Raw genomic sequence first — 18,849 nt, forward strand, 5'->3', positions numbered from 1 at the left:
AGTCTTCCCTTGCTGATTCAATTAAAGCGTAAACCCTCATTTAACAAGAGAGTTACAGATTTTCTGTCACAGACTGTATGAAAGAGAAGGCCGTTTCTGTGCTGTGACACACAGTGACCATCCACAGTCTATGATTCATACCTCCAGCCATCTCCTGAACAATAATCGCAAATCATGCTTGATTTCTCTGGCGTAAAGATTCATCAAGTCACAAGGTGAATCATCACAGAATATTATGTCTGACAAGTGGGGAAATTTATCAAAGGAAACAAGGTTGGGAACACTGATTTTATCAGATCAAGTTTTCATATTCACCATGTGCACTCTCTCCTATTGCATCAATATCAACACAGTTGCCCAATGGTTAGCGCCAGGGACCCAGGTTCAATTCCAGCCTCGGGCGACTGTCTGTGTGGAGTTTGCGCATTCTCCCTGTGTCTGCGTTATGGTTAGAGTAAAGGTTAGGGTCAAGGCTTGGGATATGGTCAGCGTGAAGGTTTTGGTTAGGGTTAGGGGTTGGATCAAGGTTCAAGTTATGGCTAGGGTTAACATTACAGTTGGGGTTAGGGTTAAGGTTAGGGTTTGATGCTGCGAACCTGTTCTGGATTCTTGCTGCCTTCCAGGAACATTGTGGTACATGAAGTCCAGGAAAAGGCCATTCGGCCCTACTGTCTTGTGCTGATTAAGTCTCCTCCTACCCCACACAACCCAAATCTACCCGTATATCCTTCTGGCCCTTTCTCCCTCATGTGTCAATCTACCTCTCCATTTATTCGAATCTATACTATGTATTCCCCTCAGACACTCCTTGTGGTCGTAGATTTTACATTTTCAATGTTCCCCTGAATGTTTATCCTGAATGCCCTGTTTTGTTAGCGCTAAATCCCATACGCGATTATGTTGGACCCAGGATTTACTGTGAGATGATGGGGTTTGACTGTGGGAAATAGTGTAGACTGGGTGATAACAGATTAGGCATGCAGGAGGAGGCAGTGTCCTAGTGGTATTATCACCTGATTTTATTAATCCTGCAACTCAGAATAATGTTCTGGGGACCTGGGTTCAAATCCTGCCACGGCAGATGGTAGACTTTGAGTTCAATTTTAGTAGAAATGAAGAAATAGGCAGAATGAACACATGGCTTGACAGACACTGTAGGAGGGAGGGGTTCAGATTTGTTGGGCATTACGACCGGTTCTGGGGAAGGTGGGACAGTCTAAATCTGAACCAGACCGGAACGAATGTCCTTGGGGGAGTTTTTGCTACTGCTGTTGGGGAGGTTTTAAATGTGGCAGGGGCTAGGAACCAGAACAGAAAACAAGTAGGCAACGAGGTGAAGACTGCAGACTGTAAGAATTATGAAGATAGCATTAATAAAGGGAAGAATAGGCAGAGAGCAGGTGAGCACAAAAGAACTGGTGGCCTGAAATGCATCTACTTTAATACAAGGAATATAGTGTGTAAGGCAGATGAACTTAGGGCTTGGACTGGTGCCTGGGAGTATGATGTTATTGCAATCACAGAGACTTGGTTGAAGGAAGGGCATGATGATTGGCAACTAAATGTTCCAGGATATAGATGTTTCAGACAGGACAGGGAGGGAAGTAAAAGAGGGAGTGGAGTTGCATTGCTGGTCAGGGACGATATCACGGCTGTGCTAAAGGAAGACACTATGGCGGTTTTGGGTAGTGAGACATTATGGGTGGAGCTGAGAAATAAGAAGGGTGCAGTTACATTGTTGGGGCTGTATTACAGACCTCCCAACAGTGAATGTGAGGTAGAAGAACAAATAGGTCAACAGATTATGAATAGATGTAGAGGCAATAGGGTAGTGGTGATGAGAGATTTTAATTTTCCCAACATTGACTGGGATACACTTAGTGTCAGAGATCTTGATGGAGTAGAATTTGTACAAGGCATCCAGGAGAGTTTTCTAGAGCAGTTTGTCAATAGTCTGACATAGAAGGGGCCATATTGGACCTGGTACTGGGGAACGAGCCAGGATAAGTGGTAGAAGTTGCATTGGGGATTCTTTTGGGAACAGAGACCACAATTCTGTATGTTTTACAATATTCGTAGATAAAAAAAGAGAGTGGTCCTAAAGGGAAGAGTGCTAAACTGGGACAAGGCCAATTATATCAAAATTAGGCAGGAGCTGGGAATTGTGGACTGGACACAGCTATTTGAATGGAAGTCCACATTTGAGATGTGGGAGGCTTTCAAAGATAGGTTACCGGCAGTGCAGGATAGGCATGTCCTGTTGAAGGTAAAGGATAGGAAGGGCAAGATTCGTGAACCGTGGATGACAGGAGAAATTGTATGACTAGCCAAGAGGAAAAGGGAAGCGTACGTAAGTCTAGGCAGCTGAGGACAGAACGGGCCCTGGAGGAATATCGGAAGAGTTGGACAACTCTTAAACAAGGAATCAAGCGGGCTAAAAGGGGTCATGAAATAGCTTTAGCAAGCAGAATTAAGGAAAATCCCAAAGCATTTTACTCTTATATAAGAAGCAAGCGGGTAACTGGAGAAAGGATTGGTCCACTAAAAGTTAATGAAGGAAGGCTGTGTGCCGAAAATGAGAGAATGGGTGAGATTCTGAATGATTATTTGCGTCAGTGTTCACTGAGGAGAGGAGCATGATGAATCTTGAGATTAGAGATAGAAGTTTGATTAGTCTGGATCACGTTGGCATAAGTAGCGAAGGTGTGTTGGGTATGCTAAAGGTTATTTAGGTGGACAAATCCCCAGGACTAGATGGGATCAATCCCAGGTTGTTGAGGGAGGTGAGAGAGGAAATAGCTGGGGCCCTGACAGATATCATTGTAACATCCTTAAATACAGGTGAGGTGCCGGAGGACTGAAAGGTTGCCCATGTTGTCCCCCTGTACAAGAAGGGTAGTAGGGATATTCTGGGTAACTACAGACCAGTGAGCCTGACGTCGGTGGTGGGGAAGTTGCTGGAGAGGGTACTGAGAGATAGGGTCTATTTATATTTGGAAAAGAATGGGCTTATCAGTGATGGGCAACATGGTTTTGTGCGGGGGAGATCGTGTCTTGCCAACTTAATAGAGTTCTTTGAGGAAGTGACCAAGTTGTTAGATGAAGGAAGGGCTGTTGATGTCATATACATGGACTTTAGTAAGGCGTTTGATAAGGTTCCCCATTGTAGACTAATGGAGAAAATGAAGTCACATGGTGTGCAGGGTGTTCTAGCTAGGTGGATAAAGAACTGGTTGAGCAACAGGAGATAGAGAGTAGTAGTTGAAGGGAGTTTCTCGAAGTGGAGAAAGGTGACCAGTGGTGTTCCACAGGGGTCAGTATTGGGGCCACTGTTGTTTGTAATATACATAAATGATCTAGAAGAGGGCACTGTTCATATGATCAGCAAGTTTGCAGGGTAGGTGGGACCTCTACAAGCAGGATGGTCTTCAACTGAACCAGAGGGATACCAATATCCTGGGGGGGGGGGGGAAATTCGCTAAGGCTATTGGGTGGGTTTAAACTAATCCAGCAGGGGAATGGGAACCAAAATTGTAGTTCGAGTATGAAAAGTTTGAGAGTTGGGAGGTCCAAAATCAAGTTTCAAGGACGCAAGATGGCACCGGCAAGCCAGAAGTTGGTTTGAAGTGTGTCTACTTCAACACCAGGAGCATCCAGAATAAGGTGGGTGAACTTGCAGCATGGGTTGGTACCTGGGACTTCGATGTTGTGGCCATTTCGGAGACATGGATAGAGCAGGGACAGGAATGGTTGTTGCAGGTTCCAGGATTTAGATGTTTCTGTAAGAACAGAGAAGATGGTAAAAGAGGGGGAGGTGTGGCATTGTTGGTCAAGGACAGTATTACAGTTGCAGAAAGGATGTTTGGGGACTCGTCAACTGAGGTAGTATGGGCTGAGGTTAGAAACAGGAAAGGAGAGGTCACCTTGTTGGGAGTTTTCTAGAGGCCTCCGAATAGTTCCAGAGATGTAGAGGTAAGGATAGCAAAGATGATTCTCGATAGGAGTGAGAGAAACAGGGTAGTTGTCATGGAGGACTTCAACTTTCCAAATATTGACTGGGAATACTATAGTACGAGTACTATAGATGGGTCAGTTTTTGTCCAGTGTGTGCCTGAGGGCTTTCTGACACAGTATGTAGACAGGCCAACAAGGGGCAAAGCCACATTAGATTTGGTACTGGGTAATGAGCCCGGCCAGGTGTTAGGCTTGGAAGTAGGTGAGCACTTTGGTGATAGCGATCACAATTCTGTTATGTTTACTTTAGTGATAGAAAGGGATAGGTGTATATCACTGGGCAAGAGTTACAGCTGGGGGAAAGGCAATTACGATGCGATTAGGCAAGATTTAGGAAGGACAGGATGGGGAAGGAAACTGCAGGGGATGGGCACATTAGAAATGTGGAGCTTATTCAAGGGAAAGCTCCTGTGTGTCCTCGATAAGTATCTACCTGTCAGGCAGGGAGGAAGCTGTCGAGCACGGGAGCCGTGGTTTACAAAGCAAGTGGAATCTCTGGTCAAGAGGAAGAAGGAGGTTTATGTTAGGATGAGATGTGAAGGCTCAGTTAGGGCGCTTGAGGGCTACAAGGTAGCCAGGAAAGACCTAAAGAGAGAGCTCAGAAGATCCAGGAGGAGACATGAGAAGTTGTTGGTGGATAGAATCAGGGTAAACCCTAAGGCTTTCTATCGGTACTTAAGGAATGAAAGAATGACGAGAGTAAGATTAGGGCCAATCAAGGATAGTAGTGGGAAGATGTGTGTGGAGTCAGAGGAGATAGAGGAAGCACTAAATGAATATTTTTTGACAGTATTCACTCTAGAAAATGATAATGTTGTCGAGGAGAATACTGAGATACAGGCTACTAGACTAGGTGGGATTGAGGTTCACAAGGAAGAGGTATTAGAAATCCTGCATAGTGTGAAAATAGATAAGTCCCCTGGGCCGGATGGGATTTATCCTCGGATCTTCTGGGATGCCAGGGAGGAGATTGCCGAGCCTTTGGCATTGATCTTTAAATCGTCATTGTCTACAGGAATAATGCCAGAAGACTGGAGGATAGTAAATGTGGTTCCGCTGTTCAAGAAGGGGAAGTGTTGGAAAAGGTTATAAGAGATAGGATTTATAATCATCTAGAAAAGAATGATTTGATTAGGGATAGTCAGCACGGTTTTGTGAAGGGTACATCGTGCCTCACAAACCTTATTGAGTTCTTTGAGAAGGTGACCAAACAGGTAGATGAGAGTAAACCGGTTGATGTGGTGTACATGGATTTCAGCAAGGTGTTCGATAAGGTTCGCCACAGTAGGCTATTGTACAAAATGTGGAAGAATGGGATTGTGGGAGATATAGCAGTTTGGATCAGTAATTGGCTTACTGAAAGAAGACAGAGGGCGGTGGTTGATGGGAAATGTTCATCCTGGAGTCTAGTTACCAGTGGTGTACCACAAGGGTCGGTCTTGGGTCCACTGCTGTTCGTCATTTTTATAAACGACCTGGATGAGGGCGTAGAAGAGTGAGTTAGTAAATTTGCAGATGACACTAAGGTTGGTGGAGTTGTGGATAGTGACGAAGGATTTTGTAGGTTACAGAGAGACATAGATAAGCTGCAGAGCTGGGCTGAGAGGTGGCAAATGGAGTTTAATGCGGACAAGTGTGAGGTAATTCACTTTGGTCGGAGTAACCGGAATGCAAAGTACTGGGCTAATGGTAAGATTCTCGGTAGTGTAGATGAGCAGAGAGATCTCGGTGTCTAGGTACACAGATCCTTGAAAGTTGCCACCCAGGTTGACAGTGTTTTAGCTTTTATTAATAGAGGGATCGAGTTCCGGAACCATGAGGTTATGCTACAGCTATACAAAACTCTGGTGCGGCCGCACTTGGAGTATTGTGTACAGTTCTGGTCACCACATTATAAGGAGGATGTGGGAGCTTTGGAAAGGGTGCAGAGGAGATTTACTAGGATGGTGCCTGGTATGGAGGGGAGGTCTTACGAGGAAAGGCTGAGGGACTTGAGGTTGTTTTCGTTGGAGAGAAGATGGTTGAGAGGTGACTTAATTGAGACATATAAGATAATCCGAGGGTTAGGTAGGGTGGACAGGGAGAGCCTTTTTCCAAGTATGGTGACGGTGAACACGAGGGGGCATAGCTTTAAATTGAGGGGTGATAGATATAGAGCAGATGTCAGAGGTAGTTTCTTTACTCAAAGTAGTAAGGGTATGGAATGCTTTGCCTGTAACGGTAGTAGATTCACCAACTTTAAGCACATTTAAGTCGTCATTGGACAAGCATATGGACGTACATGGAATAGTGTAGGTTAGATGGGCTTCAGATTGGTATGACTGGTCGGCACAACATTGAGGGCCAAAGGACTGTACTGCGCAGTAATGTTCTATGTTCTATGTTCTATGACACAAAAATTGGTGGAGTGGCAGAAAGCATACGGGACTGTCAGAGAATACAGGAGGATATAGATAGACTGGAGAGTTGGGTGGAAAAGTGGCAGATGGCTTTCAATCCAGAAAAATGTGAGGTGATGCATTTAGGCAAGTCTAATTCTAGAGTGAATTATACAATGAATGGAAGAGCCTTGGGAAAAGTTGATGGGCAGAGAGATCTGGGAGTGCAGGTCCATTGTACCCTGAAGGTTGCTGCACAGGTGGATAGAGTGGCCAAGAAGGCATATAGTATGCTTGCCTTCATTGGACAGGGTATTGAGTATAAGAGCTGGCCAGCCATGTTAAAATTGTACAAGACATTGGTTCGGCTGCATTTGGAATACTGTGTACAGTTCTGGTCGCCACATTACCAAAAGGATGTGGACGCTTTGGAGAGGATGCAGAGAAGGTTTACGAGGATGTTACCTGGTATGGAAGGTGCGAGCTATGAAAAGAGATTGAGTAGGTTCGGTTTATTTTCATTAGAAAAAAGGAGATTGAGGGGGGGACCTGATTGAGGTTTACGAAATCATGAAGGGTATAGACAGGGTGGCTAGAGACAAGTTTTTTCCCAGGGTGAAGGATCCAGTAACGAGAGGTCACGCTTTCAAGGTGAGGGGTGGAAAGTTTAAGGGGGATACACGCGGTAAGTACTTCACACAGAGTGTGGTGGGCATTTGGAATGCGTTGCCAGCAGAGGTGGTAGAGGCAGGCCCGGTAGATTCATTTAAGATTCGTCTGGACAGATGCATGAGGAGGTGGGGAGCAGAGGGATACAGATGCTTAGGAATTGACCGACAGGTTTAGATAGTACATTTGGATCAGCTCAGGCTTGGAGGGCTGAAGGGCCTGTTCCTGGGCTGTAAATTTTCTTTGTTCTTTGTTCACCTCCGCATGGTTTTCATCCCCACCTTTGTTTGGGGAGAGATTTGAGGAAGAACAAGTTCAGTGTCCTGGCCCGAGGCTAATCCTCAGCCAGCATTACTAAAGCAGATAAACTGACTGTGTGTCTTATGTCTGTCTGTAGGAATTTCTTGTGTACACACTGCTTGCTAACTTTTCATCCATTACAACAGTCAGTGACAACACTGTTGGCCATTAATTGTGGGATGTGAAAAATGTGAAAGGCACATGAGAAATACCTAAGCACTTTAGGAGATAACAGAAACTGGGAGAGTGAATTGTTGGCTTAGAGGTCAGGTCTTCTCAGGTCTGGTCTAGGGTAAAGGGAGTGATCAAAAGCCTAATAGTGTGTCACAAATACTTACATCCTTGAAATGTTTGGGAGGTTTGTAAAAGCTTCAGCAGGAATGGTCTTGAGTTGAGTCTCCATGAATCGGCTGTTGAGAAGAAAGATTTTTTTTAATAATGAAGTTTCGCTGACAACGATGATAACACTGAGAAAACCATTGAAAACTAACATTTCACTCACAGAGACATGCTGGAGAAACTCAGCAGGTTTGGCAGAGAGAGAAAAACAGAGTTTGCTGACCATTCTGCTCATTGTATTTTCTCCCTTCATGAACTTGATCAGTGCTTGACATTTTCTGTTGGGAAACTGTTTGGGATTGAGGCATCTCTCTGGGTCCATCACAACCATCTTCATCATCCACAGATCAGCGGGGGCCCCTGGTGGTGCTCCTGGGATGTTCTACACAATGCTTGCCACTGTGCGAAACCAACAATAACAATCCGCATACATGGAGCCTCTTTCATGCCTCTTGCAGTGTGACATTCCAAGGTGCTTCCCAGGAATGTAATCCAAAGTATTGTGCATAAAGAAATATTAGGACAGATGACCAAAACCTCAGTGCAGGAGGTGGGTTACATCTGCAAGAGGTAAAAGTGGTTTAGGGATGGAATTCCAACTTTCATGACATAGAGACTTGTGCTTCTGGGTGGTTTAGGTTGGGGACATCACTGTTAGCCCAGTTACCAGTTGCCCAAACTGTATTTCAGACATTACGTTGACACTTGGTCACCATGACATGGAAGATATCATTGTAAATATTTGAGTAGCACCAATACTGCTTTAAAGAGTAATCCTAAACCTCCATTTAAAATTTCAAATCCTTAGTTTCAAATCTCTCTATGTCCTTGCTTCTCCCTAACCTCCTCCAGCCCTACAACCCTGAGTCTTCAACCTTCAATTCTGGCCTCTTACACATCCCTGACAGACCTCAATCCACCATTGGTTTCCATGCCTTCAGTATCTAGGTTGTCTGCTCTGGAACTCCCTTCTTAAACCTCTCCATCATTCTCTTTCTTTTTAAAACCTGCCTCAGTTGTCGAACATGAAATTTATTTTTCCCTCTTTTTCCAAATTTTAGCTCCTTGCCCAGTCCGTTGATCACATCTCCTCATGTGGCTCAGTGTCAGATTTTTGTTTGACCATATCACAACAACGTGCCTTGGATGTTTTACCACATCAATGGTGCTACATAAATGCAAGCTATTGTTTTTAAAGAGGATGATTAAAAGCTTAGATTTCAAAGTAAAGAAGGAAATGGTTAAAGAGGAGAGTTCGGTGGATTATATAGAACATCAAACATTGCAGCGCAGTACAGGCCCTTCGGCCCTCAATGTTGTGCCAACCCATGAAACCAATCTAAAGCCCATCTATCCTACACTACTCCGTTCTCATCCATATGTTTATCTAATGACCATTTAAATGTCCTTCATGTTTTAGTCCACTACTGAAATATAGAGTTAACTCGTCATTCTTTGCGTAGAGAATGTGCTCCCTCTGACTACCCCAAGCACTCACTGACCATATCCATGCCTCAGGCTGGTATCAGTGGCTGACCTTTACTGACTATGCCAGGGCCCTCTGACTGAGGGTTATCTCGATTGACTTGACTGAGGCCTATTGACCATCATGCTGACCACTACCCCCCCCCCATCCCCCTATAATCCTGCATTTCCCATGGCTAACCCACCTAACCTGCACATCCCTGGATGCTACAGGCAATTCAGCATGGACCAATCCATCCTGACCTGTACATCTTTGGACTGTGGGAGAAAGCCAGAGCACCAGGAGGAAATCCACGCAGACACGGGGAGAATGTGCAAATTCCACACAGTCACCTGAGGCTGGAATCAAACCTGGATCCCTGGTGCTGTGAGGCAGCAGTGCTAACCACTGAGCCATCATGCTACCCAAACCATGTGATGAGGTCATTAACAAGAAATAATCTCTTTAATAGACAAGACACTGGCACTGATTAAGAATCTCACCTTCACAGAAGATGCAGCAAAATTGTTCCCGATGTTGAGATAGGGCTTGCTTGACTTCTCACAAATTACTCAGTATTGCCCATGTTGTTCAGGCCCTTACAGGGGATTTCCCCCTGCGTTTTTTTAACAGTCTTATTAATTTGCATCATCATTAATCTTTCCATGATAATTCAGAACAGAATGATCCCTTTGGTCAAGGATGCCAAAATTTGGAATAAAAGCTTCAAGAACTTCGGATGCCGTTAATAAAAGTCCGGTGACCCTTCCTCAGGTCTGACAACCCAAAGCGTTAACTTTGATTTCTCTTCACAGATGCTGCCAGACTGGCTGAGGTTTTTCCAGCAACTTCTGTAAATGTTTGGAATATCCTGCCAGTTAAAGTAAAAGGAGGCTAGCCATTTCAAAATACAGCAAAGTGCCAGAAGCAACTGAGAAACAAACTTCAGCAGGAAAATGGCAACTGCATTTTCTGAGGTTGAGTGAGTCGCTATGTAGATGCAAGTTCAAACCAAACATTATTGTTTATAGTCACACTCATACCTTTCTGTTCTGTACAAATCCATGTTGAAGGAAATAGTTGGTGTTAGAACTCAGGGCTGGATGTTGGAGGCAGAGGTGGCTACTTGAAAAGGGTTGTGTATATATAGCATCTTAAACCAAAGTCATGCAGCAATGATCTCTGAGAATCTCTTTCACCAACTCCACCTTGCCTGGTGTCAGTAGAGAATAAGTGCTTGCCTGAATTTTCAAATTGTGCAAAAGAGCCTTTGACTAATCATTCATGGAACAGCGCTGCTCTTTTACAACTGAGTGCTGCATGTTGACAATAGTTTCCTTGTGCAAAGCACTGACACTCTGTCCTCCCCCCTCTCCACACCCATCCACTTCCATGAAGACCTTCTGTCTTCAGATGTCTTTTAGCCTGAGGAAAGTACAGCCTTCCCTCAGAGCAAAGACACCGAATGTTAACAGTGAACTCTTTGTCTCAACCTTTCAACTGTAGTCATTTACAATCTCTGTGATAGGTGAACTTGTTGTGGACAGGCTTCAATGTGTTATTTCAGAACATAAGAACTGTGGGGCGGCACAGTGGCTCAGTGGTTAGCACAGCTGCCTCACAGCGCCAGGTACCCAGGTTTGATCCCAGCCTTGGGCGACTGTCTGTATGGAGTTTGCACATTCTCCCTGTGTCTGTGTGGGTTTCCTCTGGGTGCTCTGATTTCCTACCACAGTCCAAAGGTGTGCAGGTCAGGTGAATTAGCCATACTAAATTGCCCATAGCGTTAGGTGCATTAGTCAAAGGGAAATGGGTCCGGGTGGGTTACTCTTCAGAGGGTCAGTGTGGACTTGTTGGGCTGAAGGGCCTGTTTCCACACTGTAGGGAATCTAATCAAACCCAGGAGCAGAAGTAGGTTAATGGTGCCTCAAGCCTGTTCTGCCATGAAATACAATCATGGCTGATCTCATCTCGGCCTTAACACCACTTTCCTGCCTGTTCCCCATAATCCTTCAACTCATTAAAAACCTGACTTTCTCCTTAAATTTCCTCAATGTCCCACAATCCACCACACTCTGGGACAGTGAATTGCAAAGATTCATGACACATTGAGAGAAGTAATTCCTCCTCATCCCTGTCTGAAATCTGCTAGTCCTTATCCGAAATCTATGACCCTGTCTTCTAGATTGCCCCACAAGGAGAAACATCTTCTCTACTTTGTGAATCCCCTTTAGCATCTTATATACCTCAATTAAATCTTCTCAATTAGATCTCCTTCCAATTCTAATGAGTCCAGCTTTGAACTGCTCAATCTCTTCTCATAAGACAAACATTTTGTCTCTGGAACTAACCGGTGAACCTTCTCTAACTGCTTCCAATGAAGTTGCATCCTTTCTCAAGTAAAGGGATCAAAACTGCATGCAGTACCCTAGGTATGGTCTCGCCAATGCCTTGCTTCAACAACACTTCTGTACTTTTATACTCTATTCCTTTAGCAATAAATGCAAATGTTCTATTTGCTTTCCTTATTACGTGTTGTACCTGCAGACTCACTTTCTCCAATTCCTGTCCTAGTTTACCCAGATCCCTCTGCACTAATGTTTTGCTCCATCTTGATAATACACTGCTTTTTATTCTTCCTATCAAAATGGATAATCTCAAACTTATCCATGTTCAAGTCCATCTGTCACATTTTGATCATTCACCTAAATTTCCTTATCCATTTGTAATTCTTTTATTTTTTCATTGTGGCTTACTTTTCCACCATTTTGGTGTCACTGTCTATAATACTTTCTATTCCCAAATCTAAGTCTCAACATAGGTTATAAATAGTCGGGGCCAGAGGATTCAACCCTGTGTCACCCCACTCTGTTTTCTGTTGGTTAGCCAATCCTCTATCCAAGCTAATAAATCACCCCAACTCCATATGATCTTGTCTTATGCATTACCTTTTTGTGGGGCACCTTGTTGAATGCCTTCTGCAAGTCCAGATATACTATATTTACAGGACCCTCTTGAACCATTTTGAATACTAAATCTTCAAAGAACTCAGGCAAATTAGTCAAATCCAAATGATTTACCCTTCATAAAACCATACTGACTCTGATGTTTGATAATGGACACCAACAATTTCCCAATGACAGTGTTGACTCGAAGGGCTGAATGGCCTGCTTTCACACTGTAGGGTTTTCATTAAACTGTCAATGGGCTCCCCTTTATCCACAACACACATTGCTCCTTCAAAGAACTTGGATACATTGGTTTAACATGATGTCTTTAACCATGCTGACGTTTCCCAAAGACCTTGAATATTTCTAAGTGCCCAGCAAAAGCTGTTTAATGATTGATTCTAAACTCTTCTCAGTCACAAACGTAAAGCGAACTGGCCTATAGTATTTGTTTTTCTGTCCCACCTTCCCCTGCCTTCCCTTCATGAATACATTTGCTACTTCCCAGTCTGATAGAACTTTTTCTGATTCACCAGCAATTTGGAAAATTAATACCAACACACCTACTGTCACACTACCTTTCATGACGCTAGGATGAAGGCCATTTGCCAACCTGCAGCTCCATCAGTTTGTGCAGTATCACCTCCATGGTGATTGTAAGTCCACCACATCCCTCTCTCTCTTTCACCTCTTGATTTACAGCTATTCCTGGAATGATTTTTGCATCCTCCATAGTGAAACAAATATTTGTTCATTACATCTGCCATTTCTTCTTTATTACTTTTAACTCCCCATCCTCACTTTTCAAAGTTACTTCCTCTTCTCTTTCCTAAATACATGCAGAAACTCTTGCTTTCTGTTACATTTCTAGCTTGCTTCCTCTCATTACCTGATTTCTTCCTCCAGATTAACCTGTTGGTCATTCTCTGCCATTCTTTATATTCTGGCCTAAACCTCATCTTTGTGAATTTATATGTTTTTTCTCCCATAAGTTTAATGCTTTCCCCTACTTCTTTGTTATCTCTGGTTGGTAGGTCCTCCCTTCAGAATTTATTTCCTTAGTGGGAATATACATACACTGAATATTTAGAAATATTCTTAAATTTTTATCTGCTCTCATGTCTCTGTTGATCGGCCTCCAAGCCTAGTATCCCAGATACTTCAGCTAGCTCAAATTTTATGTCCCCATAATTACACTTATTTATGTTTAAAATATGAGCCTTAGTCATAATCTTCTCCCTTTCAAACTGATTACAAAACTCAATCATATGGTGGTTGATATCTGGGGCTGCCTTTACTCGATGGTAATTAATTAATCCTGTCACATGAAACAATACCAAGTCTAATGTAACTTGGTTTCTGTTTTGTTCCAAATATGCTGCTCAAAGGAATTCTATGGAATACTAAACCCACTGCACATTCAACAACAAAACCTACAAACAAGTCAACAGAACACCTATGGGATCACCAACATCAGAGCTCATTGTGGAAGCAGTAATGCAGAGACTTGAACAAACTGCCCTCCCATCTATCCTATCCAAACTTTGGGTCCACTATGTGGATGATGCTGTTGTCATGACAAAATGGAACAAATTTGAGGAAACATACAACACCATCAACAATATCCTGACAGGTGTAAAATGTACAAAAAAGGAGAACGACAACAGACTCCCATTCCTAGACGTGACAGTTGAATGTACAGTTAATGGAGAGCTTCAAACTAGGGTCTACAGAAAAACAACAAACACAGACCAAATACTTAACTTCAGAAGCAATCATCCCAACACCCACAAACGGAGCTGAAACAAGACATTATTTCAATGAGCTACATCACACTGCAGCACCCAAGAACTACAAAAAGCAAAAGAAAAATATCTATATAACGTTTTCAAGAAAAACGGGTACCCAATAAACACAATCTGCCGATTCCTCAGAAACAAACCCAAACAAGCAAACACAATGCAACCAAAAACTATAGCCCACATTACCGTACATCAGACATATCAGAAATGGCTTCCAGACTACTCAGACCCCTTGGCATCATGGTAGCCTACAAACCCACCAACACACTTAAACAACGAGTAATGAACCTAAAGGATCCATTTGATACTACCAGCAAATCTAACATCATTTACAAGATACCATGCAAGAAATGTAAAAAACATTACATCAGAGAAACTAGCAGGAAACTTGCCACCAGGATATACAGACATTAGCTAGCCACCATGAGACATGAACCTCTCTCACTAGTTTCTATACATACAGATAAAGAAGGACACCACTTTGACTGGGACAACTCACACATCCTAGGGCAAACAAAACAGAGACATGCACGAGAATTCTTAGAGGCACGGCATTCTAACCAGAACTCCATCAATAAACACATCAATTTAGATCCTATCTACCTTCCCTTGGAAAAAAAGAGCTGGAAATGACATCACCCACCTGAAGAAAGCAAGACCTATAAATAGAGAGGCAGGACATACCACCAGCGCTTCGCCGGAGACTCTCACTGATGAAGTTACCTAGTCATGGTGACGAAGCATCTGAAAACAAGCCTTCCAGCTCAGCGAGCTAACTTACAGACTTATCATCAACCTGAGCTACAAATCGCTAACTAAACCAAACTACTATTACCCAGTCCGACATTTCCAGTTTTATGTGTAGATTAAAGTCACCCATGACTTCTGCTGCCCCTTTATCACAGACACCCAATAATTTACGGCTTGAGGCACTTTCTCCCATCTCCCTACCCCACACACCAGGCCTTGTTATCACATAGTCTGCTATTACACACAATCCATTGTTAGCCACTAATAGTAGCTAATCATTCCCCAAGCTGATCAGTAACCGCTCCTTTGTCTGTCCAACCTCAAAACCAACTATTTCCTAACTACCATCAGTCCTGAGGAAGGTCACTAGACCCGAACATTAACTCTGATTTCCCTCCACAGATACTGTCAGACCTGGTGAACTTTTCTAGCAATTTCTGTATTTGTTTCTGATTTCCAACATCTGCAATTCTTTCGGTTTTTATTTACACAATATTTCATCTTGTATATTTTGTCCCATGTTGTGATTACTGTTAGCGGTCCTGTATATCACTGTCACTAGTGACTTCTTTCTCCTGCTGTCTCTCAGCTCCACCTAAACTGATTCCACATTCTAATCTCCTGAACCAAGCTCATCTTTAACTATTGTAAAATAGTGCTACCTTTATAAACAGTGCTAACCCTTCCACCTTTACCTGTTCTTCTTGAATGTAATATATTCCTCAATATTCAGGACCTAAACCATGTCACCCTGCAGCCATATCTCTGTAATAGCTATCAGATCATATTTACTTACTTAAATGTGCCCTATCAATTCATTCACTTTATTATTACAGTGTGGAAACAGGCCCTTTGGCCCAACAAGTCCACACCGACCCGCCAAAGCACAACCCACCCAGACCCATTCCCCTACATTTACCCCTTCAACTCACACTACAGGCAATTTAGTATGGCCAATTCACCTAACCTGCACATTTTTGGACCTTGGGAGGAAACCGGAGCAACCAGAGGAAACCCACGCAGACACGGGCAGAACGTGCAAACTCCACACAGTCAGTCACCTGAGGCGGGAATTGAACCCAGGTCTCTGGTGCTGTGAGGCAGCAGTGCTAACCACTGAGCCACCGTGCCGCCATTACCTTGTCTAGATTTTTGGTGAATGCTTAGGTTTTCTTTTCTCTATCCACTACTATTTTCTCTTAACCCTCATTCCTAACATTACAATTTTCCTTTTCTGTTGCCTCTAGTCTGACGTGCCACCTATTTGACACAGTGTCTACACTTCATGACTATAAATTGCAAAGTCCTTTATAACAGCAAGTTATCCACTGTTTACAGTTTTTTGCTCTCTTACCTGCTCTTAAGTATTACATTGCAAAGCAAGATACACAAACTGAGCTTATATAAAGAGGACGGATTTCGTGGGAAGTTCTAGAGAGTACTGGAAAAGTATTTTGCCTTTTATCAGTCAAGGCACGCATTATAAGAGCAGGGAGATTATGTTGGAGCTGAACAGAACTTAGATTAGGTCACGGCTGGAGAACGGTGTGCAGTTCTGGTCCCTGCACTGTAGGAAGGATGTGATCGCACCGTAGGGGGTGCAGAGGAAATTCACCAGGATGCTGCCTGACTTGGAGCATTTCAGTGATGAAGAAAGGCTGTGCACTTTAGAGTAGGTTGAGGGTGGAATCTGTTACAGATGCATAAGAAATTAGGTGCATGGACAGAGTGACTAAAGAGCAACTGTTCACCTTCGTCAATAACAAGGTGGCATAATTTTAAGATGGAAGGCAGGAAGTTTAGAGGGGCTTTGAGGAAAGATTCTTTACCCAGTGGATATTGGAATCTGGAATGCACTGTCTGGGAGGGTAGTTGAGGCTGAATCCTCACAATCTGTAAAAAGTACTTGGATGAGTACTTGAAGTGTCATAACATTCAAGGCTACCAGCTGCCTGCAGAAAACTGGGACTAATGTAGCTGTCATGTCGCTTTGGTGGTACAGATGTTTTACTTTTTCTTAATGTTTCCATTTATTATCTGATCTTTTTAAACTTCAGGCCAGATGGCCTATTCCTGTTCCTATTTCTCATGTTCTTTGATGGAAGGTGTCTTCTCCCGGACTGGGCCCAGCGAAGAGGAGGCTTCCAGCTTGGTGTGGTGGTCTCGGCCTGGCTTGGTGGTCTCGGGCTAATGTGATGGTCTTGGTCTGGTGATCTCCAGTTGTGATGGCCGCATACTGGAGGGACGGTCTCTGCCTGGAGGGCCGATCTCCACCTGGTTTGGTGGTCTTGGCCTGGCTCAGTGGCCTTGGTCTGGCGGTCTCCTGTTGGCCTCATCCCGGAGGGGCAGTCTCTGCCTGGCGTGGTGGCCTCCCAATTTGGCAGTCTTGTCCTGGCGTGAAGGTCTCATCGATATGGATCATTCAGGAGCAGCATCTGGGTATTCCAGCATTTGTTGTCTTTATCGACTTTCCCCGAACTAAGATGAACCCTGTTCTACATTTTTACTCTTTTCTTGTTATCTATAACATCTGTCATTAATACAGGTATGGTAACTTTAAAAGCTTTTCACTGTATTTTGTTTGTGAAGTACATGTGACAAAATTGACGGGCTGAAGGGCCTTTTCTATCATGTATGATTCTACTTTCTATTTCCAGGCAAAAAGGAATCTGCAGTTCAGGTCAAGGGAGAATTTTCAATGTGTTTTCAAATTTGTTTTCTCTTCCAGTTGTTGTCATCTGAAAATGATCGGATGTTATGCACTGACCTAGTCTTCTCCAGTTATTGCACTGTGCTCCCCCTGCTGGACATTTTTTCCCATTAGGTGATACTTTATAAAACAGTGCAATATTATCGCTTTTGACGAGCAACAATTTTCACGCACATTCTCCTTGAACAGAGTGATCCTGCTTGATTTTTATTTCACATTGTGTCAGTTTCCCCTCAAATGGTGCCTAAAGATCCACTTGCCTCATGGTTTGTACTGCTTTTTCAAATGTGTCACCTTGGTCTCCCTCCTATCAGAAGGATGTTGTGAAACTTGAAAGGGTTCAGAAAAGATTTACAAGGATGTTGCAAAGGTTGCAGGATTTGAGCTACAGGGAGAGGCTGAATAGACTGGGGCTGTTTTCCCTGGAGTATCGAAGGCTGAGAGGTTTATAAAATCATTAGGGGCATGGATAAGGTAAATAGACAAAGTCTTTTCCCTGAGGTCAGGAAGCCCAGAACTAGAGGGCATAGGTTTAGGGTGAGAGGGGAAAGATATAAAAGGGACCTAAGGGGCAGCTTCTTCACACAGAGGGTGGCGTGTATATGGAATGAGCTGCCAGAGGAAGTGGTGGAGGCTGGTACAAATACAACATTTAAAAGACATATGGATGGGTATATGAATAGGAAGGGTTTAGATGGGTATGGGCGAGGTGCTGGCAAATGGGACTAGATTAGTTAAGGATATCTGGTTGGCGTGTTTGAGTTGGACTGAAGGGCCTGTTTCTGTGCTGTATGTCTCTATGATTCCATGACTTTCTCTGTCTTGAGCAAGGTCTGACAAACCCACGAATTGATCCATGAACCAAATCTGCCTTCATCTCTTCTCAGGTGCAATTCTTTGTCAGCCTAGAAGGGTCATTCATGAACAAATGCATGCTTTCCCAGGCTTCACCTATTCAAACAATTTCATTTTGACTATAAGACATAGGAACAGAAATAGGCCATTCGGCCCATTGAGGAGGAGAAAGTGAGGACTGCAGATGCTGGAGATCAGAGCTTAAAAATGTGTTGCTGGAAAAGCGCAGCAGATCAGGCAGCATCCAAGGAGCAGGAGAATCGACGTTTTGGGCATAAGCCCTTCTTCAGGAATGATCGGCCTTCGGAAGCGCTCGGGCGCCATTAACCACGCAGCCGCTGCGCTTTTCCAGCAACACATTTTCCGCATTCAGCCCATCGAGTCTGCTCTAACATTCCATAAGATAATGGCTGATCTGATAATCCTCATCTCCTCAAAATCCCCATAACCCTTGATTCCTTTCCTGACTAAAACTCTGTTTGTCTCAGCCTTGAGTACAATTAATGAGAGGCTGTGACTCTAATTTCCTGACCTCTGCTCATATCACATTTGGCTTTTCTCTGGAAGTTAGGGATCACCTCAACTTTTTTTGAACATAGAACAGGACAGCACAGGAACA

General features: G+C 43.6%; 1 protein-coding gene across 1 annotated transcript in view; it reads right to left on the reverse strand.

The window, feature by feature from the left end:
* The window catches only part of tshr (thyroid stimulating hormone receptor), a 73,583-nt gene that overhangs the window by 39,519 nt on the left and 15,215 nt on the right, over positions 1–18,849 (reverse strand). The window contains exon 2 of the mRNA XM_072568113.1: positions 7,700–7,771. Coding sequence (XP_072424214.1) covers positions 7,700–7,771 — 72 coding nt within the window. The remainder of the gene's footprint in view (positions 1–7,699; positions 7,772–18,849) is intronic.

Source organism: Chiloscyllium punctatum, chromosome 4 (assembly GCF_047496795.1).
Source record: "Chiloscyllium punctatum isolate Juve2018m chromosome 4, sChiPun1.3, whole genome shotgun sequence".
Taxonomy (NCBI): domain Eukaryota; kingdom Metazoa; phylum Chordata; class Chondrichthyes; order Orectolobiformes; family Hemiscylliidae; genus Chiloscyllium; species Chiloscyllium punctatum.